Here is a 26,889-nt window from a genome sequence, read left to right on the forward strand (position 1 = left end):
AGAACGACCAAGATACATTTTGCCCAGTCTCTATGATGTTAATTATTTTTCATAGGTTAAGTACATTGAGGTAGTGTAAAGTACTCCACCACTGAGTGTACTTGATAGCTTGTTACAGGGTTATAAAACTGTAATAACCCTGGTTTATATATACTTATCTATTTAATGTAAATGATGATAATAATAACCCATATTCCTCTTGGCTTTTCACCCCAATAGGAGTTTGACCCAGAGGAGTTCCTTCATCGTCTGGAGGCAGCCGAGGGCCACGCCAAGGTGGGCCAGGTCATCAAGACAGACATCCCGCGCTACATCATCAGCCAGCTGGGCCTCACCAGAGACCCTCTGGAAGGTACAGTACCACAGGGCTTCCTTATCCTATTAGAATCCCACAGTGGTAAAAAGAAGGATGGACCTCACAGATTTATCTAATCTAAACATTGGCTAAAGCATGACCAGCCATTGGAAGGTATCTGTAGGGTTTCCTGAGATGTTTCCGTCTTACCCTCGCAACCCCGTGGACCGGTTCGTACCAAAAACATTCTCCATTCAGGCTTCAAAGGCATCGATTTTCTCCTTAACTAGATTTAAAGGCAAGAAGGGGGAAAAAACTGGGAAAATATGCATACTTTCTTAATAAAACACAATGTTCCATTTAGGAATGCTAGTCCTGTATGTTGCGTAGGGTACAACAACAGGAAGTAGCATTAACCACTACCATGGTGGTGGGAAATGGTGTTTCATTAACTTCTTATGGCTGGGTGGCAGTATTGAGTAGCTTGGATGAATAAGGTGCCCAGAGTAAACAGCTTGCTACTCAGGCCCAGAAGCTAAGATATGCATATTATGAGTAGATTTGGATAGACAACACTCTGAAGTTTCTAAAACTGTTTGAATGATGTCTGTGAGTATAACAGAACTCATATGGCAGGCAAAAACCTGAGAAAAAATCCAACCAGGAAGTGGGAAATCTGAGGTTAGTAGTTTTTCAAGTCTTGGCCTATCCAATATAGAGTGTCTGTGGGGTCATATTGCACTTCCTAAGGCTTCCACTAGATGTCAACAGTCTTTAGAACCTTGTTTGAGGCTTCTACTGTGAAATGGGGGAGAATAAGAGCTGATTGAGTGAGAGGTCTGCCAGAAGGGCATGAGCTTCAGTCATGCGTGCGCCCGTGAGAGGTAGCTGAGTTCCATTGCATTTCTAAAGACAAAGGAATTCTCCAGTAGAAACCTTATTGAAGATTTTAATAAAAACTTCCTAAAGATTGATTCCTAAAGTTTGATTCTATACATCGTTTGAACTGTAATGGATTTTTTTTGGTTTTCGTCTGGCCTGCGTGTTGTGAATTTGGATTTGTGAACTGAAGGCGCGAACAAAAAGGAGGTATTTGGACATAAAGGATGGACTTTATCGAACAAAACAAACATTTATTGTGAAACTGGGATTCCTGGGAGTGCATTCTGATGAAGATCATCAAAGGTAAGTGAATATTTATAAAGATATTTCTGACTTCTGTTGACTCCAACATGACGGATATATGCATGGCTTGTTTTTGTGTCTGAGCGCCGTACTCAGATTATTGCATGGTGTGCTTTTTCCGTAAAGCTTTTTTGAAATCTGACACAGCGGTTGCATTAAGGAGAAGTTTATCTAAAGTTCCATGCATAACACTTGTAATTTCATCAACATTTATGATGAGTGTTTCTGTAAATTGATGTGGCTCTCTGCAAAATCACCGGATGTTTTGGAAGCAAAACATTACTGAACATAACGCGCCAATGTAAACTGAGATTTTTGGATATAAATATGAACTTTATCGAACAAAACATTAGAGGTCGACCGATTATGATTTTTCAACACTGATACTGATTATTGGAGGACCAAAAAAGCCGATACCGATTAATCGGCCGATTATTTTTTTGGGGGTTTATTTGTAATAATGACAATTACAACAATACTGAATGAACACTTATTTTAACTTAGTATAATACATCAATAAAATCTATTTAGCCTCAAATAAATAATGAAACATGTTCAATTTGGTTTAAATAATGCAAAAACAAAGTGTTGGAGAAGAAAGTAAAAGTGCAATATGTGCCATGTAAGAAAGCTAACGTTTAAGTGCCTTGCTCAGAACATGTGAACATATGAAAGCTGGTGGTTCCTTTTAACATGAGTCTTCAATATTCCCAGGTAAGAAGTTTTAGGTTGTAGTTATTATAGGAATTATAGGACTATTTCTCTCTATACGATTTGTATTTCATATACCTTTGACTATTGGATGTTCTTATAGGCACTTTAGTATTGCCAGTGTAACAGTATAGCTTCCGTCCGTCTCCTCGCTCCTACCTGGGCTCGAACCAGGAACACATCGACAACAGCCACCCTCGAAGCAGCGTTACCCATGCAGAGCAAGGGGAACAACTACTCCAAGTCTCAGAGCGAGTGACATTTGAAATGCTATTAGCGCACCCAGCTAAGTAGCTAGCCATTTCACATCGGTTACACCAGCCTAATCTTGGGAGTTGATAGGCTTGAAGTCATAAACAGTGCAATGCTTGAAGCAATGCGAAGAGCTGCTGGCAAAACGCACGAAAGTGCTTTTTGAATGAATGCTTACGAGCCTGCTGGTGCCTACCACCACTCAGTCAGACTGCTCTATCAAATCATAGACTTAATTATAATATAATAAACACACAGAAATACGAGCCTTAGGTCATTAATATGGTCGAATCCGGAAACTATCATCTCGAAAACAAAACGTTTTTTTCTTTCAGTGAAATACAGAACCGTTCCGTATTTTATCTAACGGGTGGCATCCATAAGTCTAAATATTCCTGTTACATTGCACAACCTTCAATGTTATGTCATAATTACATAAAATTCTGGCAAATTAGTTCGCAACAAGCCAGGCGGCCCAAACTGTTGCATATACTCTGACTCTGCGTGCAATGAACTCAAGAGAAGTGACACAATTTCACCTGGTTAATATTGCCTGCTAACCTGGATTTCTTTTAGCTAAATATGCAGGTTTAAAAATATATACTTGTGTATTGATTTTAAGAAAGACATTGATGTTTATGGTTAGGCACACGTTGGAGCAATGACAGTCCTTTTTCGCGAATGCGCGCCACATCGATTATATGCAACGCAGGACAGGCTAGATAAACTAGTAATATCATCAACCATGTGTAGTTAACTAGTGATTATGATTGATTGATTGTTTTTTATAAGATAAGTTTAATACTAGCTAGCAACTTACCTTGTCTTCTTACTGCATTCGTGTAACAGGCAGGCTCCTCGTGGAGTGCAATGTAAAGCAAGTGGTTAGAGCGTTGGACTAGTTAACGTAAGGTTGCAAGATTGAATCCCTGAGCTGACAAGGTAAAAATCTGTCGTTCTGCCCCTGAACAAGGCAGTTAACTCACCGTTCCTAGGCCGTCATTGAAAATAAGAATGTGTTCTTAACTGACTTGCCTAGTTAAATAAAGGTAAAAAAAAAAAGTTTTAAATCGGCAAATTGGTGTCCAAAAATACCGATTACCGATTGTTATGAAAACTTGAAATCGGCCCTAATTAATCGGCCATTCCGATTAATCGGTCGACCTCTACAAAACATACATGTATTGTGTAACATGAAGTCCTATGAGTGTCATCTGATGAAGATCATCAAAGGTTAGTGATTCATTTTATCTCTATTTTTGCTTTTTGTGACTCCTCTCTTTGGCTGGAGAAATGGCTGTGTTTTTCTTGACTAGTTGCTGACCTAACATAATCGTTTGGTGTGCTTTCGTAGTAAAGGCTTTTTTAAATCGGACACTGTGGTGGGATTAACAACAAGTTTATCTTTAAAATGGTGTAAAATACTTGTATGTTTGAGGAATTTTAATTATGAGATTTCTGTAGTTTGAATTTGGCGCCCTGCACTTTCACTGGCTGTTGTCTATCGATCCTGTTACCAGGATTCCAGCCATAAGAAGTTAAGAAAGTATGCATATTTTCCCCGTTTTTATCCCCCTTCTCACCATTAAATCTAGTTATGGGGGAAATCAATGCATGTGAAGCCTGAATGGAGAATCTTTAGGCACAAACCGGTCAATACCAGATCAATATCGTCATCTGCCGGCCTTTGGGCTATTTCTGTTGCTCTTCCTGGTACATACCAGGGTTGTCTTCCCCTTAAGTTTCCAGGCTCAGTTCCAAACCAACCACTATCTCTTAATTTGAAGCACTATAGGTTTAGTTGGAAACCTGGCCAAGCGGCTACTTGTTGAAAAGATGCTGTGCTTAGTGATTCTCCCATATTGTCTCTGACAATGCAGTAGATCAACTTGGGATCACACTGAGTTGAAGAGCGTGACAGTGCAAGGGTCATGTTCATCAAGGCACGCAACATAAACATTTGAATGTTTTTTTTACTACAGAAAATGAGTGTCTCGTATTATCCAGGCAGTTTGTTTGGGTGTTTCCTTCTGTTTGGTGCCTGACCATGGTCTCTCTACCGCTGTTGTACCGTAGACATGGTCCATCTGGAGCAGACCAGTCCTGGGAACGGAGCGGCCTGCAGAGACACCGACGACACTGAGGTAAGGCAACCAGAAACAGTTACAAGTTCAGCCTTGATGGTTAGATCATAGTGATGGAAAGCATTGTATTAGCATAGTGTAGCAAGTACTGTGTAGGCCTATTACTAGCATGTTCCAGAATTGAGTTGGCTTGGCTTTGGATGAGATGCATAGAACAAAGCTCATGAAAGCTCTTTTAAACGTAAACATAACTGCGACAGTTACACAGCTTGTTTAGCCATTCCGGCCTGGCAAATTTGTTTGTGTTCGGGTCAAATAGCTTTGTTCATTCATTTTGTGTCTCAGAACCGGGCAGCCTGCACTCCTTCTCGCAGGAAACCACTAGAGAGCGACTTTGAGACCATCAAGCTCATCAGCAACGGGGCCTATGGGTGAGGAAGAGCTCTTATTTTAGAGCGGTCTCTGTCTTTGAGGAAATGTGAGTGTGCTCAACGGGGAAGTGAAACTGAAAGTGAATGTGTGGTGCCATACAGTTGGCTAAAATGGCAGTTTAACATTTCTTCAACAAATGTCACACCAATGTTTATGACACACTGCCCAAATGCCTGTCCAAATATTGTTAGTGCTGTGAGGACAAATTGCGACATATTATGTACATCGGTCCAATCGTCTGAGATCTCCACAGTGCCTAGGGGGTAGGGACTAGAGGTTGTTTCTGGACAGAGATTGTGTTTTACTAGTCTTTGTGAAGACTGATTCCTCTCTTTCATTTGCACTGATCTGGAAACAAAATATGGCAAAAGCAATATGATACATGCTTACTGATCATGCTCTCTCACATCAGTGCAGAAGAGTTAACTTAATACTGTCATTAAGAAGCAACCTGTCTCTCTCTCTGTCTCTCGCTCTCTCTGTCTCTCGCTCTCTCTGTCTCTCGCTCTCTCTGTCTCTCGCTCTCTGTCTTTCGCTCTCTCTGTCTCTCGCTCTCTCTGTCTCGCTCTCTGTCTCGCTCTCTGTCTCGCTCTCTCTCTCGCTCTCTCTCTGTCTCTCTCGCTCTGTCTCTCTGTCTCGTTCTCTCTGGCTCGCTCTCTGTCTCTCTGGCTCTCGGTCGCTCGCTATCTGGCTCTCTCGGTCGCTCGCTCTCTGGCTCTCTCTCGGTCGCTTGCTCTCTGGCTCTCTCTCGGTCGCTCGCTCTCTGGCTCTCTCTCGGTCGCTCGCTCTCTGGCTCTCTCTCGGTCGCTCGCTCTCTGGCTCTCTCTCGGTCGCTCGCTCTCTGGCTCGCTCGCTCTCTGGCTCGCTCTCTCTCTGGCTCGCTCTCTGGCTCTCTCTCGCTCTCTGGCTCTCTCGCTCTCTGGCTCTCTCGCTCTCTCTCACTCTCTGGCTCTCTCTCGCTCTCTGGCTCTCTCTCGCTCTCTGGCTCTCTCTCGCTCTCTGGCTCTCTCTCGCTCGCTCTCTGGCTCGCTCTCTGGCTCGCTCTCTGGCTCTCTCTCTGGCTCTCTCTCGCTCTCTGGCTCTCGCTCGCTCGCTCTCTGGCTCTCGCTCGCTCGCTCTCTGGCTCTCGCTCGCTCGCTCTCTGGCTCTCGCTCGCTCTCTGGCTCTCGCTCACTCGCTCGCTCTCTGGCTCTCGCTCGCTCGCTCTCTGGCTCTCGCTCTCTGTCTCTCGCTCTCTCTCGCTCTCTGGCTCTCTCTCGCTTGCTCTCTGGCTCTCTGGCTCTCTCTTGCTCTCTGGCTCTCTCTCGCTCGCTCTCTGGCTCTCACTCTCTCTCTCTATGGCTCTCTCTGGCTCTCTCTCTCTGGCTCTCTCTGGCTCTCTCTGGCTCTTTCTCTGGCTCTCTCGCTCTCTCTCTGGCTCGCTCTCTCTCGATTTCTCTCTGGCTCTCTCTCGCTCTCTCTCTGGCTCTCTCTCACTCTGGCTCTCTCTCGCTCTCTCTCTGGCTCTCTCTCACTCTGTCTCTCTCTTGCTCTCGCTCTGGCTCGCTCTCTCGCTCTCTCTCTGGCTCTCTCTGGCTCTGTCTCTCTCTCTGGCTCTCTCTCTCCTTTTCCATGGTCCCAGTGCTGTGTTCCTGGTGAGGCACAGGGAGACCCGGCAGCGTTTTGCCATGAAGAAGATCAACCGGCAGAATCTGATGCTGAGGAACCAGATCCAGCAGGTGTTTGTGGAGCGGGACATCCTGACCTTCGCTGAGAACCCCTTTGTGGTCTCCATGTTCTGCTCCTTCGAGACGAGACGCCACCTCTGCATGGTCATGGAGTATGTAGAAGGTAGGTTCTTGCTTAAGATATACAGTTCGGAAAGTATTCAGACCCCTTCCCCTTTTCCACGTTTTGTTACGTTACAGCCTTATTCTAAAATGTATACAATATTTTTTTCCTCTCATCAATCTACACACAGTACCCCATAATGACAAAGCAAAAACAGGTTTTTAGAAGTGTTTTCAAATGTATATAAAAATGAAATACCTAATTTACATAAGTATTCAGACCCTTTGCTATGAGGCTCAAAATTGAGCTCAGGTGCATCAAGTCGCAGTAGCACACAAATCAAAGTAGGCTCTCATGCTTGTTGCTGTCAGCCTTTTCCATTCTATTTGCTATCTTCCTCAGGTGGGGACTGTGCCAACCTGTTGAAGAACATTGGCCCGCTGCCAGTGGACATGACCCGGATGTACTTTGCGGAGACAGTCTTGGCACTGGAGTACCTCCACAACTACGGCATCGTACACAGAGACCTCAAACCTGACAAGTCAGTGTGAAACCTAACTACCGCACAGGAGGCTGGTGGCACCTTAATTGTGGAGGAGGGGCTTGTGGTAATGTCTGGAGAGGAATGAGTGGAATGGTATCAAATACATCAAACATGGTTTCCAGGTGTTTGATGCCATTCCATTCACTCCGTTCCAGCCATTGTTATGAGCCGTCCTCCCCTCAGCAGCCTCCACTTGCCTACCGCTATAGAGTTGATGGATTCTTTTTCAGTACTAGGCTTATATATTTTTTCAAAGTGGCCATTTGAAGAGGAGCGGCTGGTTATAGGTGTATATATAGCGTATTCCATACATTCTGGACCTTCTTTGCACAAAGGCTTTTCGGCATTGTTCACTATCCAGCTTTCTGTTTGTTCGACGGTCAATTATTTCTAATGTATTTTTCTTCCTGCGTAGTTTGCTAATCACGTCCATGGGCCACATCAAGCTGACTGACTTTGGCCTGTCCAAGATCGGCCTGATGAACATGACCACCAACCTGTATGAGGGACACATTGAGAAGGACACAAGGGAGTTTATAGACAAACAGGTGAGCTCTCCATCTCTCTCTGTCCTCTCTCCATTTCTCTCTGTCCTCTCTCCATCTCTCTCTGTCCTCTCTCTCTGTCCTCTCTCTCCGTCCTCTCTCTGTCCTCTCTCTCCATCTCTCTCTGTTCTCTTTCTCTCCATCTCTCTCTCTCTGTTCTCTTTCTCTCCATCTCTCTCTGTCCTCTCTCTCTGTCCTCTCTCTCTCCATCTCTCTCTGTCCTCTCTCTGTCCTCTCTCTCCATCTCTCTCTGTCCTCTCTCTGTCCTCTCTCTCTGTCCTCTCTCTCTCCGTCCTCTCTCTGTCCTCTCTCTCTCCGTCCTCTCTCCGTCCTCTCTCTGTCCTCTCTCCATTTCTCTCTGTCCTCTCTCCATCTCTCTCTGTCCTCTCTCTCTGTCCTCTCTCTCTCCGTCCTCTCTCTGTCCTCTCTCTCCATCTCTCTCTGTTCTCTTTCTCTCCATCTCTCTCTCTCTGTTCTCTTTCTCTCCATCTCTCTTCTCTTTCTCTCCATCTCTCTGTTCTCTTTCTCTCCATCTCTCTCACTCTGTTCTCTTTCTCTCCATCTCTCTTCTCTTTCTCTCCATCTCTCTCCATCTCTCTCTTCTCTTTCTCTCCATCTCTCTCTCTCTGCTGTGTGTTCTTTCTCTCCATCTCTCTCTCTGTCCTCTTTCTCTCAATTTTTGCCGTTTTTAAATTTCACTCACTGTTGTTTCTTATTCTCTCTCCTTGATCAGATTTTTTCCATCTCTCTCTCTCTCTCGCTCTCTATTTGTCTCTCTCTTATACCTTCTCATTCTGTTTACCTACCTGCCCTATACTCATTTTATCATCCAATGTCCATTCTTAAATCCTCCCTTCTTCTGGTTCTCTGTCCCAGGTGTGTGGTACTCCAGAGTACATCGCCCCAGAGGTGATCCTGAGGCAGGGCTATGGGAAGCCGGTGGACTGGTGGGCTATGGGCATCATCCTCTATGAGTTCCTGGTGGGCTGTGTGCCTTTCTTCGGGGACACGCCCGAACAGCTCTTCGGACAAGTGGTCAATGGTGAGAGTCATCTCATTAATGGGATACATTAGCCTGGTTAAATTAGACTAAATGCTATGTTTATTATTGTTTTAATCATTCACTTTGGTTTATCCAGGCTTGGGTAAACGTGGCTCTGACTGGTCAAATAGATCCAGTAAATATGCATTACAGTTAGAAAAGCTAGAGGGTGCATCTCTTATATTTGGCCATTGATTGCCACTTTTGCATGGTGCTCTCTGTCTTTTTGATCCAAGCACCCCCTCTACCTTGTCTGACTCTGTGATAGGCACACATTCCCAGGTGTCTTTCAAACGTCTAGTCACCAATGTCAAGAAGAACTTCTAGTCACCAATGTCAAGAAGAACGTCTCGTCATCAATGTCAAGAATAACTTCTAGTCACCAATGTCAAGAAGAACGTCTTGTCACCAATGTCAAGAAGAACTTGTAGTCACCAATGTCAAGAAGGATGTCTAGTCACCAATGTGAAGAAGGATGTCTAGTCACCAATGTCAAGAAGAACGTCTCATCACCAATGTCAAGAAGAACGTCTTGTCACCAATGTCAAGAAGAACGTCTTGTCACCAATGTCAAGAAGAACGTCTTGTCACCAATGTCAAGAAGAACGTCTTGTCACCAATGTCAAGAAGAACGTCTTGTCACCAATATCAAGAAGAACGTCTTGTCAAGAAGAACGTCTTGTCACCAATGTCAAGAAGAACATCTAGTCACCAATGTCAAGAAGAACATCTAGTCACCAATGTCAAGAAGAACTTCTAGTCACTAATGTCAAGAAGGACGTCTAGTCACCAATGTCAAGAAGGATGTCTAGTCACCAATGTCAAGAAGGACGTCTCGTCACCAATGTCAAGAAGAACTTCTCGTCACCAATGTCAAGAAGAACTTCTCGTCACCAATGTCAAGAAGAACTTCTCGTCACCAATGTCAAGAAGAACGTCTCGTCACCAATGTCAAGAAGAACGTCTCGTCACCAATGTCAAGAAGAACGTCTTGTCACCAATGTCACAATTCACAACTACCAGTCTGTTTGAACTATTGCCAAATGTTTCATGTTGTATTGTGTGTAATTCAGATTAAATTGTATTCCAAAACGTGTGTATTTCACAGATGACATTATCTGGCCTGAGGGGGAGGACACCCTGCCTGCTGATGCCCAGGACCTGATCACCAGGCTGCTGAGACAAAGCCCCCTAGACCGCCTCGGGACTGGTGGGTGGCTACTTTATTGCATTTATAAAAATACATGTATTTATTTTGGGTATGATGTCAGTACAGTATTATGTTAGGACACTTTAGAAGTATCTGATTGAACAAGTCACTTCTTGGATACTTTTTTGAGACTTTTGAAGAAGTTATCACAAGATAGTTCTATTTAGGGACATGACCAATATCATTGCCACAGATCAATAAATACACACAATACAATTTTACATGTTTATTTATTTAACTAGGCAAGTCAGTTAAGAACAAATTCGTATTTACAATTGACTGCCTACCCCGGTCAAACCCGGAAGACGCTGGGCCAATTGTGTGCCGCCCTATGGGACTCCCAATCACGGCCGGATGTGATTCAACCTGGATTCAAACCAGGGACTGTAGTGACGCCTCTTGCACTGAGATGTATTGCCTTATACCGCTGCGCCACTCGGGAGCCCCTTCAGATTACTGAAATGGTTCAATGTCATAATAGTTGTTTTAATCACCAAGTTGGTTTGATGAGATGAACCAAATATGCACCACCTAAAGTGATGTGGGTTTGACTACACTGAGTGTACAAAACATTATGAACACCTGCTCTATTCATAACATAGACTGACCAGGTGAATCCAGGTGAAGGCTATGATCCCTTACTGATGTCGTCACTTGTTAAATCCACTTCAGTGAAGTGCTTTTAAATGGGGTATGGTACATGGACCAGCATCACTGTGGAACGCTTTTGACACCTTGTAGAGTCCATGCCCTGACAAATTGAGGCTGTTCTGAGGACAAAAGAGGGACTCAATATGAGAAAGATGTTCCTAATGTTTAGTGTATTCAGTTGATGATATTGATGAATAGTTTGATCAAATCGATGATACAATCATGCATCCCCATGTTACTCCCAGGGGGAACACTAGAGGTCAAGATGCACATGTTCTTTGTGGGTCTGGACTGGAACGGACTGCTACGACAGAAAGCTGAGTTTATCCCCCAACTGGAGACTGAGGATGACACCAGTTACTTTGACAGTAGGTGGCGAGCTTTACCATTCTCATTGGGAGTATTTTAAATGTGGTTGTGTACTGAAGTTTATAAGTTGGTCTTAACCTCAGATCTAGGGTCAGAATTCCTTACCCGCCAGCCTAATCTTAATCATATGGGGTGATAAAATATCTGATCCAGGGTCAGGGGTTAGGGCCAATTTAACCTAATCTGTGTAGTATGCTGCTGCTCCTTTCTTGACTTGTATTTAGGGTATATTACTGGTACCTTTTCATAGTCTAAACTACTGGAATATTTACAAATGTTATGGAATTTTCATAACATAATAAAATATGTAAATTAAGATTTGAAACAATAAAATATGATGATTTTAAAATAGAATGACTAAGCTGTAAAACAGTACCCTAAATATAACCCATCATCGTTTGTGTTTAATATGAAAGTTTCAGCATTAAATATCCTTAATATTTTTTACATGCTTTTATTTATTTTACCATGTCAATATGTCTTTGTTGTAAATGTTTTGGCACCAAACTTGTGGCAGACGTGAAAAAAGTCAATTGTTGGAAGAGTTGCGGAGTTAATTGAAAATGTCATTTTTTAGGCTATTTTCTCTTGAACCATGATATATGATCTTGAAACTCATGGACGATATGGACACAGATTAAGATTATTTTATATGAATACATTTTTAAAGTATAAATTACCGAAGTTACCATAGATTGCCATAGAGTACCTGTTAATTACCAAAGTTACAAAGAATTCTAGTTAATTACCAAAGTTACAAAGAACTTTTGTAAATTACTGGTAGTTTTCCAACCCTACTTGTACTAATGTGTGTCTCTGTTGCTCTTCAGCCCGGTCTGAGCGGTACAGCCACCTGGATTCGGAAGATGATGATGATGATGATGAGACCTGTGACGAAGATACGTCCCTGGAGCTCAAGCAGTTCTCCTCCGTGGCACATCGTTTTAGCAAGGTGGGAAATGACCTAACAACTATTCATATCGTTCAGATGTATTCTTTTCAGTTTATTAGGTACACCCATCTAGTACTGGGTCGGACCTGTTGCTTCCAGAACAGCCTGATTTTTTCGGGCGTGGTGTTCAATCGTTGCTCAATTGGTATCAAGGGACTTAACGTGTGCCAGGATAACATTCCCCACAACAGTACACCACCGCCACCAGCCTGTACTGTTGACACCAGGCAGGATGGACTCATGCTGCTTACCCCAAATCCTGACTGCCATCAGCATGACACAACAGGAACCAGCAATTTTTTTCCACTCCTTAATTGTCCAGTGTTGGTGATCGCGTGCCTATTGGAGCTGCTTCTTGTTTTTAGCTGATAGGAGTGGAACCCGGCCAGCTGCAGTAGCCCATCCGTGACAAGGATCAACGAGTTGTGCGTTCCGAGATGTCGTTCTGCAAAGTTACTATCTTCGTGCCTGAAAAGCCCTGTTCTATGTGCGTTATTTCTATATTTTCTCCTGTAGGTTTTCACTCCAACCCTGTTCCTGGAGAGCTAGGTTTTCACTCCAACCCCAGTTGTAACTAAAATGGTTAATCTTATCAACAAGCTAACTATTATAATCAGCTGCAATAGATTAGGGTTGGAGTGAAAACCTACAGGGTGGTAGCTCTCCAGGAACAGGGTTGGAGTGAAAACCTACAGGAGGGTAGCTTTCCAGGAACAGGGTTGGAGTGAAAACCTACAGGAGGGTAGCTCTCCAGGAACAGGGTTGGAGTGAAAACCTACAGGAGGGTAGCTCTCCAGGAACAGGGTTGGAGTGAAAACCTACAGGAGGGTAGCTCTCCAGGAACAGGGTTGAAGTGAAAACCTACAGGAGGGAAGCTTTCCAGGAACAGGGTTGGAGTGAAAACCTACAGGAGGGTAGCTCTCCAGGAACAGGGTTGGAGTGAAAACCTACAGGAGGGAAGCTCTCCAGGAACAGGGTTGAAGTGAAAACCTACAGGAGGGTAGCTCTCCAGGAACAGGGTTGACGTGAAAACCTACAGGAGGGTAGCTCTCCAAGAACAGGGTTGGAGTGAATACCTACAGGAGAGTAGCTCTCCAGGAACAGGGTTGGAATGTGAACCTACAGGAGGGTAGCTCTCCAGGAACAGGGTTGGAGTATGAACCTACAGGAGGGTAGCTCTCCAAGAACAGGGTTGGAGTGAATACCTACAGGAGAGTAGCTCTCCAGGAACAGGGTTGGAATGTGAACCTACAGGAGGGTAGCTCTCCAGGAACAGGGTTGGAGTATGAACCTACAGGATGGTAGCTTTCCAGGAACAGGGTTAGAGAGCCCTGCTCTACACTATACATTGGTTGTTTTGTGAAATTAGGCTAACTATAATAATTTAGCAACCAGAATATGCCGGAGTGATTTCTGCATATTGCACCCTTAAAAAGCATGCTTGTCATCTCACTGGGCTTTTTTGTGACCTTTTCTCTGACCCCTGACCTCTTTGTGCCCCCCAGGTGTACAGCAGCACAGAGCACCTGTCCACGTCAACGCCATCCAATCAGAGCCTGTCGTCGTCGGACCGCAGCCACAGTGAGGAGAAGGAGGAGAGGTGGGATGGAAGGGGTGTCCTCTCCCCAGGAGAGGGACACAAACATGTGGCCAGCGGGGACCGGAGGACGGAGGGCCACAGAGGAAGGTGAGAGACAGAGAAAGGGCCTCAGACTACACTATGTTTGGTGTGTACTTGTGAGACAAGTTTAGCTCTAGCTAAAACATCGACAGAATTCTGCTACATTTGCCTTTTATACACCTAGAAAAAAGGGTTCCAAAAGAGTTCTTTGGCTGTCCCCATAGGATCATCTTTTTTTGGTTCCAGGCAGAATCATTTTTAGTTCCAGGTAGAACCCTTTTGGGTTCCATATAAAACCTTGTGTGTAAAGGGTTCTACATGGAACCCAAAAGGGTTCTACCTGGAACCAAAAAGGGTTCTCCCATGAGGACAGCCGAAGAACCGTTTTAGGTTCTAGATAAGCACCTTTTTTTCCTAACAGTGTGTGGTTATAAGGGAGAAATCACACTTCATTCTGTTCTCTTTCCCTCCTGTCCTCTAGCCTGCGTCCCAGGGCCTCCTCCAGTTCGTCCCAGTCAGAGAGGAGTGCCAGTCCGCTGGTGATGAACAGCACCCAGAGCCTGGACACCATGCCACGCTTCGCCATCGCAGCTGAGGAAGAGGGTGAGTTTAGATTGCACTGGTTAACACACACAAATGTGTTTAGGCCTATACACACAGACACAGTCATATCCGTAAAGTAAACACCCATACAGATTTTGTGCGATTTGTACTGGGCTTACATTACTAAAAGAGAAGAATGCCCATACTCTAGCGTGCACTGTTAGACATTCACTTATCCCCCCACCCCTCTCTCTTTCTCTCTCCCTCCTCTCTCAGACGGGGTAGTGTCCAACTTGCGGCGTATCCGTCTCCGTAGTAACAGCACAGGCACGCGGCCCTCCTACAGGCGTGGGGCGTCCCGCCGCATCGGGCACCAGCTGGACACCCCCGAGAAGCCCAGGCCCCCGGCGGCCTGCAAGGTCCCCAAGTCAGCTTCCATCTCAGGCCTGTCCCTCATCATCACCCCAGGTAAATTAAACCACCAGGGCTAGCTAGCTTGTACCAGTATACTCAGACGTTAAGAAAGGTCAAGTCTCAAACGGTACCGTATTCCTGGTAACATACATTTCTGTAGATTGCTTTTGGCCAGAGCTATGGCCAAAAGTTGCCGTTTATACGGGCCAAGCATTTGAGATGCAGCCACTGACTCTATTCAGAGGTTAGCATAATGCTAACAACACCACTGTATTGTGTATGTAGCCTACAATGCCCTGTAACCTATATGATTGATATGCTTTTACTGACTTATACTTTGTTAAATTCCCCAAGAAATTCCTCAATCCTAACGTGTTCTCTCTCCATACCCCCAGACACCACGGACGGTCTCCCCAGCAGCCCCAAGTCGTCGCTGTCCCTATCCTCCAACCCCTCATCCCGGGACTCGTCCCCAAGCCGGGGAGACCTGTCCCTCAGCATCACCAGCCTGCGCCCCCCCGTGGTCATCCACAGCTCTGGGAAGAGGTTCGGCTTCGCCCTGCGCGCCATCCGCGTCTACATGGGGGACTTGGACGTCTACACCGTGCACCACATGGTCTGGGTAAGTGTTCCTGCCACAGAATTAAATAGATCACTAGACAACATGACTACAGGGTGGCCATCTTGGTCAGGGACATTTTCATGGAACAGGCCACTCAAGTATGTATCTCTATGGTTCCTAGTACTGCTGCAGTATTGGGACTTGGTTTTACTGTCTGGTTGAACTATCTGTGTGGTCTGGTATTGGTTTGTGTTGTTTAGTTATTTCATTATGTGTAATATTTGTTTATAACAACACTTGTTCTTTCAAATACCAAATGTCTGGCTGGTTTTAATCTACTAGTATTATTGTTAGCTCGCGTGCCAGTCTGTTACGGTTTCTTCTATAGCCAACATATTATTTCGTCTTGTTTTACATTTTGTTCTGAAAGCATTGATAAATGCAAAAGCAGTCAGGGTTACATTCTGGTTGGTTATTCTTCATGTGTTCCTGTAGTGTGTGGAGGAGGGCACTCCGGCCCACGAGGCGGGCCTGAGGGCTGGTGACCTCATCACCCACGTGAACGGGGAGTCGGTCCAGGGGCTGGTGCACACTGAGGTGGTGGAGCTGCTTCTCAAGGTGAGACCCACTGGAAGAGGACCATCACGCTTTCCTGATACTCCTTCTTCCTCTCTTTGTTTGGTCTCTGTCGCTCTCTCTGTCTCTCTCTGTCTTGCCTATTTTCCTACCTTCCTTCATTCCTTGCTACCTTCTGATATAAACAGTATGACTACATTTTGTCCCCAAAAATGACAAAGGAAACAAGACCGGAGGATATAGCCGGTTAACGTTTCAGCACAAGGCCTTTCTCAAGACCAGTCTCCCTGAAAAGAAACCCCAAGAAATTCCTCAGTCCTTATATTGCCCATGTCAATATTAACCCCACTGCAGTTGTCCCTGTCCCTGTCGTCCAACCCCTGTGACAGGTGGCCATATTAGACCCTGTTACTTTCACCTGTGCAATCCTGTTACAAATCAGTGATCACTGTTCTATAAGCAGGAAATATATATTCCATATGCAATCTCTATCCTACATAGAACATTTGGTGCCCAGTAAAACAATCGCCGTTCTATTCCCAGAGTGGCAGCAAGGTGATGCTGCAGACCACGGCCCTGGAGAACACCTCCATTAAGGTGGGCCCAGCCAGGAAGACCAGCTACAAGAGCAAGATGGCTCGACGCAGCAAGAAGAGCAAGAGGAAGGATGGCCAGGACAGGTAAGATCAGAACATTTTACATTTTTGTCATTTAGCAGACGCTCTTATCCAGAGCGACTTACAGAAGTGAATGCATACATTTCATGCATTATTTATTTTTTTGTACTGGCCCCCCGTGGGAATCGAACCCACAACCCTGGCATTGCACACACCATGCTGGCATTGCAAACACCATGCTCTACCAACTGAGCCACAGGGAAGACAGAACATTACAGGGCTCTCCATTATATGAGGAACAGTTACTCCAGTCACCACTACTGTAGTGCCTGCTATCTGGGTGTCATGGTAGATAAGACAAAAAGCCCTCCTCTATTGGGTGCCATTTGTAAAAAATATTAATTCTGTGCCACAGAATGCAAACATTGCCATGTTTTGCGTTCACATAATCATATATCAGAGTATTATAAAAATCATCTAATACCCAATCGGCCTAATAACTGATTTCTGAAAGCCTGTATACCCACAGCCTTTTCATTGAATCCCATTTCTCTCCTGTAGTAGACGACGTAGCATCTGGAAGAAGCTGTCCAAGCACACCCCTCCTCCCATGCAGAGCAGTCGCAGTTTCTCCTCTGGCTTCCAACATTCGGTCTCCTCCAGTGACAGCCTGTCTGGCTCCCCCACCCAGAGCCTCTCACCTGGGCCATCCACACCCTGCCGCTCCCCCGCCCCCGACCAGTCTGGAGGTGAGTTGCTAGCTTGCCTCTTTATTGGATCGAAACTAGGCCACCATTTTGTGCCGTGCATAGTTTTGTGTTGGTAAGTGGGCGTTTGACAATGTTTCAACCCTTGTGGTAGACCAAGTAAATTTGTATTTGAAGAAACGTGTGTTATGCCAAAGCTTTGGATTTAATGGCATACAGTACCAGTCAAATGTTTGGACACAACTACTCATTCAAGGGTTTTTCTTTATTTTTTTACTATTTTCTACATTGTAGAATAATAGTGAAGACATCAAAACTATAACAAATCAAAATATATTTTATATTTGCGATTCTTCAAGGCAGCCACCCTTTGCCTGGATGACAGCTTTGCACACTCTTGGCATTCTCTCAACCAGCTTCATGAGGTAGGCACCCGGAATGCATTTCAATTAACAGATGTGCCTTGTTAAAAGTTAATTTGTGGGTTTGAGCCAATCAGTTCGGGGTGGGATACAGAAGATGCGCTTATTTGGTAAAAGACCAAGTGCATTTTATGGAAAGAACAGCTCGAATAAGCAAAGAGAAACGACCGTCCATCATTACTTTAAGACATGAAGATCAGTCGATCTGGAACATTTCAAGAACTTTGAATGTTTCGTCAAGTGCAGTCGTAAAAACAATCAAGCGCTATGAAGAAACTGGCTCTCATGAGGACCGCCACAGGAAAGGAAGACCCAGAGTTACCTCTGCTGCAGAGGAAAAGTTCATTACAGTTACCAGCCAAATTGCAGCCCAAATAAATGCTTCACAGAGTTCAAGTAACAGACACATCTCAACGTTAACTGTTCAAAGGAGACTGCGTGAATCAGGCCTTCATGGTCGAACTGCTGCAAAGAAACCACTAATAAAGGACACCAATAAGAAGAAGAGACTTGCTTGGGCCAAGAAACACGAGCAATGGACATTAGACCGATGGAAATCTGTTCTTTGGTCTGATGAGTCCAAATTTGAGATTTTTGGTTCCAACCGCCGTGTCTTTGTGAGACGCAGAGTAGGTGAACGGATGATCTCTGCTTGTGTGGTTCCCACTGTGAAGCATGGAGGAGGAGGTGTCTGGTTTGCGCTTAGTGGGACTATCATTTGTTTTTCACCAGGACAATGACCGAACACACCTCCAGGCTGTGTAAGGGCTATTTGACCAAGGAGAGTGATGGAGTGCTGCATCAGATGACCTGGCATCCACAATCACCTGACCTCAACCCAGTTGAGATGGTTTGGGATGAGTTGGACTGCAGCGTGACTGAAAAGCAGCCAACAAGTAGGGCTGGGCGGAATACTGTATTTTACTATATACCGGTATTTATGCACGGACCGGTTTGGGTTTTTACTTGACCTTCTATAACGGTATTTGAATGTTTGGTTTGTTAAATGTGATACGCCGTGTATAACGTCCATTTTTATAGTTTACTGCGCTACTTGAGTCATCCCTCTGCTCTCTCTCGCTTTCCACACAGACCTAGTCCCACCCCCTGTCACTCAAGGAGCGCATTTGTTGTTGTTTGACCACGAGACACTTTCGTTCAGTCTGCATGGTCAATGTTGATGACAACGATGTTGTTTTCACTTTGATCTTAATATAAACCCACAAGCGTTCTATAATTACAATATTAGTTCGTGTTTCTTACATCTGCAAACAGATAGTTTGTATTTTCTTAGCAAGTTAAGCTAAATCGTGTTAGCCACTAATGCTAATCGCTATTTAGCTGGCTAGCTGCCTAGCTAATAAAAGTACTGAGTCAGAGCAAACATAGCTAGCTAATACAGCCTGATACCAATACTGGTGGAGGAAATAGTATCTTCTAAATCAAAGAGGAATAGGCGAAGCATGAATATGTTGGCTATATGAATAAAGATTTAATGTAGCCAAAGATTATAGGGTCCCCTAGGAAACACGGAATATCACTTTGCTTCCTACCCTGTTACAATAACTCGTCCATGGCATTTTCATTCGTTGTCATGTCAAACAACACTATGCAAAGTTCCCACTATTATTTATATTCTAACTATAGAATTATAATAAACAATCTTTTTCCATGATTCCAAAAGTTCACCCAAGTGTTTTGATCTAAATCACAATTGCAATATTTGGTTTAAAATAAGGCGTAGTATTTTTCCCCCATATCGTAGCAGTGTGGAAATAATCTCAAATGAGTGCAGGAAGTGCAGAAATGTATGGAAATGCATGAAATTATTTTTGGTTTAAGTTGAATTGAATAGTATAAAACAATCCGACTGGAGAAAGACCCATTGAAATAATTTAGAATTTAGAATATACACTACCGTTCAAAAGTTTGGGGTCACTTAGAAATGTCCTTGTTTTTGAAAGAAAAGCAAGGCAGAGTTGCAAAGAAAAAGCCATATCTCAGACTGGCCAATAAAAAGAAAAGCTTAAGATGGGCAAAAGAACACAGACACTGGACAGAGGAACTCTGCCTAGAAGCCAGCATCCCGGAGTCGCCTCTTCACTGTTGATGTAGAGACTGGTATTTTGCGGGTACTATTTAAGGAAGCTGCCAGTTGAGGTCTTGTGAGGTGTCTGTTTCTCAAACTAGACACATTAATGTACTTGTCCTCTTGCTCAGTTGTGCACCGGGGCCTCCCACTCCTCTTTCTATTCTGGTTAGAGCCAGTTTGCACTGTTCTGTGAAAGGAGCAGTACACAGTGTTGTACGAGATCTTCAGTTTCTTGGCAATTTCTTGCATGGAATAGCCTTCATTTCTCAGAACAAGAATAGACTGACAAGTTTCAGAAGAAAGGTCTTTGTTTCTGGCCATTTTGAGCCTGGAATCGAACCCACAAATGCTGATGCTCCAGATACTCAACTAGCCTAAAGAAGGCCAGTTGTATTGCTTCTTTAATCAGAAGAACAGTTTTCAGCTGTGCTAACATTTTGTAATGATCTATTAGCCTTTAAAAATGATAAACTTGGATTAGCTAACACAACGTGCCATTGGTTGATAATGGGCCTCTGTACGCCTATGTAGTCATTCCATAAAAAATCTGCCGTTTCCAGCTACAACAGTCATTTACAACATTAACAATGTCTACACTGTATTTCTGATCAATTTGATGTTATTTTAATGGACCAAAAAATTGGCTTTTCTTTCAAAAACAAGGACATTTCTAGGTGACCCCGAACTTTTGAACGGTAGTGTATGTGTTGCCACCTTAGGGTCACGCACTACTCATAAAGCAAATGTGGAAGTTTTATTAATCAAGAACATAAAATACTGTCAAAAATGTGAAAAATACCATGATATGATATTTTGGTCATATCGCCCAGCCCTACCAACAAGTGCTCAGCATATGTGGGAACTCCTTCAAGACTGTTGGAAAAGCATTCCAGATGACGCTGGTTGACAGAATGCCAAGAGTGTGCAAAGCTGTCAAAGGCAAAAGGTTGCTCAAATATAAAATATATTTAGATATAACACTTTTTGGTTACTATATGATTCCATATATGTTGTTTCATAGTTTTATGTCTTCACTATTATTCTACAATGTAGAAAATAGTCAAAATAAAGAAAAACCCTTGAATGAGTTTGTGTCCAAACTTTTGACTGGAACTGTATGTCATACAGAAAAAGTTTAGGATAACGTTTATTCTAGCTATTATCAAACAGTTATCAGCACTAAAGTGAGAATGTTTGTTTGATTTCTGCAATTACAAAGCAAAGGCTTATCTACATCATGTTCTTCTGTTCTCTCTCAGACTCCAACTCCCCCCAGAGCTCCTCTCCCTGCTCCAGCTCTCCCAACTCCCCCGTCCCCCAGGCCCGTCCCAGCTCCCTTCACGTCCTGGGCCGCTACACCAAGGCAGGTCGCTGCAAGTCTACAAGCAGCATCCCCCCCTCCCCGCTGGCCTGTATCCCCCCTCCGCAGCCCCTCTCCCCCCAGTGCTCTCCATCCTCCCTCCCCAGCCTTTCAAAGGGCCTCCACGGCTTCCACGGCAAGACCCTGTCCCCTCCCACCATCGCCCGCCATTCTGTGCGCCCCCGCAGCGCCGAGCCGCCCCGTTCGCCCCTCCTCAAGAGGGTGCAGTCGGCTGAGAAGCTCTCAGGGGTGTACCACGGCGACAAGAAGGCCTACGCCACCCGCCGACACACCATGGAGATGCCCCTGTCGGAGGGGGAGGGGCTTGAGGACCTGGAGGATACCGCCACAGGGTTTGTCTGTGTGGGAGAACAACATGGCCGCCAGGGCCTTTATCTGGGCGGTCAGAGAAGCCACAGGGAGTCGGCCAGCAGCGACCACCGCTCCAATGAGGTGGTGGTGATGAGGAAACTGGCCCTGTCTGAGAGGAGGGACTCCTTTAAGAAGCAGGAGGCGGTGCAGGAGGTGAGCTTTGACGACCCGGAGGAAAAGGAGGCCCAAAGCCCTGCGCTTCCCATCAGGCAGCCGCGTTTCAAGGCGTCGTGGATCAACTCAGCTCAGTCCGACTGGAGCCTGGAGGTGGCAGGGCGAGGAGCACAGGGTACAGCAGCGCAGAAATCCAAGCCAAGGGAGAAGGAGGGGTATTAGTCTAGTGTTGCTCCAATAAGGTGAAAGGTCTAGGTAGAGTCACACCCTAGACTAAGGTTACATGCTCTCTGACCGGCTACTGTACCGTATATGAAGGGCTTGCATGTTTATCCGCGAGAATATACTCAAGCCTGAGCCAATTGAGGCAACTGGAGGGAGAGTACAACAACAACAAAAAGACTTCACACGGTTGAGTTACAGTATGCCTCGTACCACACTCGAAACTGTTGAGACAAAATTGGTTTAATCCCTCCCACCTTTGGTTTTAGGTTCACTGTAGCACCTGTAACATTTTTGTACTTTGTAAATACCTTTTTTTTATGAAATAACCTATTTATTACATTTTATGTTCATTTTATTTGTTTCGGGCTGAATATGACTTCATTTATTGGCCCTTATTTGTGACAATGTCACAAATTTGATGCGCCCATTATGTTGTGTGAATGGATAGAGACATGAGGAAACTCCAAGTTAATGAACTAAATTAAGAACAAAGATTTGGATGTGGCTTATAGATGCAGACAGACGATGAATAAAATGTTTTCTCCAATATCTGTTAAATTGCTTAACATTCTATTAGTGTTCCAAAAGTGTTTCATGACATGAAATATGGCTGCTGATTTTGTCTGATCAAAATAGGCCTTTCAAACATACGTTGAATGTTTATGTACTTAGTGTGTCCAAGCCCTTTAATTCAGTGCCGTCTTTAACACACTAGAACAATAATGTGGTAGTAATGATTCATGGTCACAGGGATAGTGAAATAGTGCCCCCGTGCCAAAGCATGGATTTCTCATAAGAACCCTTCTAAATAAGAGGTACTGTACATAGGAAGCTTCAGGATTGAGCCCTGCTGCCAAGCCCTGTCAATCATTCCAGTGATGTCATCAAATGGATAAACTCCACTGATTCTTCCATTGGTTTAAATCACAAAATGATTGACGGGACACAAAATAAAGGACGCTTTGTTCTGCCATTGCTACCTTTTTGATACTAGATTGTTGGTGATCCTGCAATGCCATACTGACCTGCTTGTTGAAGCAAGCTACCCTACAATGTAATCTAGCGGAAGAGTGTATTTGCACAGGTTAGGCGTTATCCCCTAACACTGTTCTCATTATTTTTCAGAACTCTTGTTTTCCTTTTGCATTTTAAGAATTGTGCAGTGTATGTAGAAACTGTCTCCCTGTGCTGTTTTTTTAAAACCATGTTATATGAATGAATGTTTACATTTTAGGGTCAGATGTGTCCTGTATGTGAACTTTTTCCATCTTCACTGTTGAAGGGGGAAATCTGCAGTTGCTCCATCCATTTTTGGACTTATAAATTAATGATATGTACCCATTGATTGTAGAATATTATAATTTATAAAAGCCTCATGAGCTTGGTTCAACTGTCGTTCCCCATCAGAACCCAAAATATAAACTTGTTTTTCTCCAGTGGTTGTAAACAAAGTAAATGTAAACAAACCCTGTAAAGCCTCAAAACATGGTTAAAACTATATATTTTTTTGATATCATGAATTTTAGTGGTTGCATTTCTCCAGCCAATTCCTCAGCTTTTTACTGAAACAGTGGCGGGGAGCAGAGTACGCTTTGTTATTGTTTCAACTGCTGATTGGCCCTTTAAATTATTTGAAAAAAATGTACCCCCTTTTTCCCTTCCCAATTTTGATCTTGTCTCACAGCCGGTTGTGACACAGCCTGGGATCGAACCTGGGTCTGTAGTGACGCCTCAAGCACTGTGATGCAGTGCCTTAGACCGCTGCGCCACTCGGGAGGCCCCCTTTAAATTATTCTGAACAACGAATGACAGGGATCAGCAGGATTCCCACAGAAGCCCTGAAGGACAAAGAAATTTAACTGTGTTTTGTATATTTGGATATGGAAGCAGTCTTGTTGCATTGCTGATATGCCTATGCTGTTTACAAACACCATAACTAACCTAAACGGAAGTTGGCAATCAAGAACAACAGACTTAATAGAATGGTGAGAGATTTGAAGATGTAGGCAATGGTTTGGCTGTCAACACTGTATACTGTCATTGTTTTCTTCTGCAACTATAGAATGAACAACAAAAATTCTTCCACTCGTGGTTATTTCAGATAAACTGTCATATTAGGATGAACTGTCTTACTGTATGTCAGATGATGTTAGGAACACGTGTTTCACAGTTGGCTGGGGATATGGGAATATTGACCAAGTTAAAATACAAATAATAATGTGTCACCAACTAATACTTGAACAACTGGAACGAGATAGGATAACAGAAGGTCAGAAATCTAAAACGTATCTACTTTTTTTTATATATATACTTTATTAGTACTTGAAACAAGTAAGTGTGATTTTTGTGAGGGTATAATAAAATAGGTCATTCAATTCAAAATGGATTTCCCAGATCTTGATGTTGTCAAAGTGTGGTCCATTTATTGGAAATAATACTGTGTCCTCATGCTAGACATTTTTCACTGAACTGAATAACTATTTGTTATATTAGTCAGATGTTGTTTTCATGGTCTTGCTTGCTAGGGAATTTATCTGATTCTTTGATTGCAAATATATTACCCATTCTGCACTTTTACATTGTTTAATGTAACACAAGAAAAAAGACTTGTTCTGAATGCACCCAAATTAGTGTGTAGTTTTACATAACTGAAATGTATTCATTTAGTGGTCTTCGATTCAACTTCAATAATAAAACGGGGTGAAAGCCTGAGGTGCACGCAGAATATAACCAACTGATTACAACTACCTTCTCATATTTTTCCTGATGTTTGATAAATGGGATATCTGTAATGGTCAATTGTAATCCATAAACATAATTAATGTTTGTTTTGTCTTACCTTGGTGGCCCTCAAACTTCATTGTATATTTCCCAAACTGGTTTCTGGTGGAAGTTGGTGTGAAATTCATTTTCTCTCAATTGTCTAACAGTGTTTGAAATAAATGAATGGCAGAAGAATAATATGAAGTGTACAGTTCTTTTTGGGACTTACATCTTACAACATTTTGGAGAAGCACATTCACAACACTAACAACTATAGAGGCTTATTGTGATCAAATGCATATTTCTCTATTCAAAACATATATCGTCTGTAACAATAAGTCTTCACATCTGAAGGCCAAGTACATTATTTTATTTATCCTTTATTTAACTAGGCAAGTCAGTTAAGAACAAATTCTTATTTACAATAATGGCCTACCCTGGCCAAACCCTCCCCTAAACCGGACGACGCTGGGACAATTGTGCGCCGCCCCTATGGGACTCCTGATCATGGCCAGGTGTGATACAGCCCAGAATCGAACCAGGGTCTGTAGTGACACCTCTAGCACTGAGATGCAGTGCCTTAGACTACTGTGCCACTCGGGAGCCAAATCTTTTTCCTAAATTTGAATATTCTTTGTTCAACCTGGTAGCTAATTGGCAACAACAACAACAAAAAAGATGGAGTAGCCTAGTTATTAGCTCTTCCTGATACAGCACAGACTATCCTTCATCAGCATTCTGAACAAGGTTATGGTATAATCAATCAATTTTTATAAAATGCTGTTATGAAAAGGCATGAAATAGTTGTATTGTCAAAGTACTTTTTTTTAGGATGATTGAAATGCTTCAATTCAGGAGAGGAAATATTTATCATGGTCATATGGGCAATTGCACGATAACGGAATTGCGCCGAGACTGATTTTTCACTTTGAAATGTATGCCAAACAAAAAACTATTGATTGAAAAATTTAACAAACCATACAACTATGCACAAGGACTACTTTTAAATATTTACACTGAACATTTTACAAAAACATTTACTGGAAGAACTGTGCAGATGCAAAGTTTGGTAACATAATTTAGGTAAAATCTCCCACTGTTTTTTGTGTCCACGTTTTACCAAAACTGTTAAATATATGCTCCAAATTAAGATTTAACGATTACAGAAAGAATGGGGTGTCAGCTATGACATGACACATTGACTTTGAAGAAATCTATTTTGATTTTGGTTATTGAACAACAGTAAGTGAAGTGGATTTATACCCAGTAACGGAATTACGGTAATGGAATTTCATCATGGGTCCCTGATCTGTATTGCACAGAAATGCATGGATATGAATGTCATTCTCTTCATGGTGATGTATCTTGAATAGGTACACAAAGGCATAGATATGCAATATCCTAATTTGCATATTTGGGTATTATTCTAAACATTGGCTATTATTTTAATGAGCTCTGCCCTCAAACAACACAACATTTAGTTGGTCAGGACCAAATCTGAACCAGTCATAGACATCTATATTTCACAAGTTTGGACATCAAAGTACAGCACAGTAGAGCTCAGTAGAGTACAGTGGAGTACAGTACAGCACAGTACAGTAGAGTACAGTAGACTATATTTCAATACAATACAGTACAATACATTATACTGTACTTAACTCTAGTGTACTCTACTGTAGTAAACTATACTTTACTTTGCTTTACTGTACTGTGCTGTCCAAACTTGTGGTCTGTGCCTACTATGATTTCCCATTGAAGCCAATTCAATTGCAGACATTCTGTTACAGATTTTACTGAAATTCTGTTAATGATTTGGATTTAATCACTTAATAATTAATAAACAAAATTGATATCAGTAAAAACCCGAACTACTTGTCACTTATGTGAACTTTCATTATCCTCCCTCCTCATGAGGGATGAAAATGAGAAAAATATGTTTTCTATGAACCCTTTTCCAACTGACCAAGCCTTCTTTTATTCTTAATTTTTTTGGATGAAAAATGGTTGATAAATGGATATATGCCTTAATTAAAAAAAATATAGACTCTTAGCTTTCATTTGACACACAATTTGACATGATCCTATAAACTTCACAGGTTGGTGCTCATGGGTTCTTTTACATGGAAATGGCCATATGCTTCCCGTCCTGCAATGATTCGGTTTTCCGACTGGGTTCGTTTTTTCCCGTGCTGTTCATATTAGTTCCCACGCACTCTACTTTTCTGCGCCGTGCTGTGCTGGAAAATGGCTGTGTAGGGAGCTGAGAGTCATGTGCAGCAAAAGAAAGAAAGGGAGAAAGAAAGAAACCGGACTAGAAGTAATCAAAGGAGGTGGACGACTTTAAAGCATTGAGGGAAAGAACAGGTGAAAGATAAGGAAACTCGCTGTCTGCATTTCGACGTGTTAAAGTGCCGCTGCAGCGAGATATTTGGAAGAAGTATCTGCGTCTGCGGGTGAGT

The 26,889-nt window shown here is 43.2% G+C and overlaps 2 protein-coding genes across 3 annotated transcripts in view; both read left to right on the forward strand.

Moving 5' to 3' along the window:
• LOC106599001 (microtubule-associated serine/threonine-protein kinase 3) overlaps window positions 1–24,628 on the forward strand; it is an 80,715-nt gene extending 56,087 nt beyond the window's left edge. For both annotated transcript variants that reach the window (XM_014190039.3, XM_014190038.3), the window contains 18 exons: window positions 220–352; window positions 4,520–4,587; window positions 4,873–4,958; window positions 6,581–6,789; window positions 7,132–7,270; window positions 7,689–7,821; window positions 8,695–8,860; window positions 9,969–10,070; window positions 10,967–11,089; window positions 11,921–12,042; window positions 13,548–13,729; window positions 14,145–14,266; window positions 14,483–14,674; window positions 15,016–15,242; window positions 15,678–15,800; window positions 16,302–16,438; window positions 16,937–17,124; window positions 20,856–24,628. In XM_014190039.3, coding sequence (XP_014045514.3) covers window positions 220–352; window positions 4,520–4,587; window positions 4,873–4,958; window positions 6,581–6,789; window positions 7,132–7,270; window positions 7,689–7,821; window positions 8,695–8,860; window positions 9,969–10,070; window positions 10,967–11,089; window positions 11,921–12,042; window positions 13,548–13,729; window positions 14,145–14,266; window positions 14,483–14,674; window positions 15,016–15,242; window positions 15,678–15,800; window positions 16,302–16,438; window positions 16,937–17,124; window positions 20,856–21,664 — 3,261 coding nt within the window. In that variant the 3' untranslated portion in view covers window positions 21,665–24,628. The remainder of the gene's footprint in view (window positions 1–219; window positions 353–4,519; window positions 4,588–4,872; window positions 4,959–6,580; window positions 6,790–7,131; window positions 7,271–7,688; window positions 7,822–8,694; window positions 8,861–9,968; window positions 10,071–10,966; window positions 11,090–11,920; window positions 12,043–13,547; window positions 13,730–14,144; window positions 14,267–14,482; window positions 14,675–15,015; window positions 15,243–15,677; window positions 15,801–16,301; window positions 16,439–16,936; window positions 17,125–20,855) is intronic.
• A 1,999-nt stretch (window positions 24,629–26,627) lies between these two features.
• Window positions 26,628–26,889, forward strand: part of LOC106599005 (phosphatidylinositol 3-kinase regulatory subunit gamma) — a 40,927-nt gene continuing 40,665 nt past the window's right edge. The window contains exon 1 of the mRNA XM_014190048.3: window positions 26,628–26,883. The gene's annotated coding sequence lies outside the window, so the exon portion shown is untranslated. The remainder of the gene's footprint in view (window positions 26,884–26,889) is intronic.

The sequence above is a fragment of the Salmo salar genome, chromosome 03, assembly GCF_965601325.2.
Source record: "Salmo salar chromosome 03, fSalSal1, whole genome shotgun sequence".
NCBI lineage: Eukaryota > Metazoa > Chordata > Actinopteri > Salmoniformes > Salmonidae > Salmo > Salmo salar.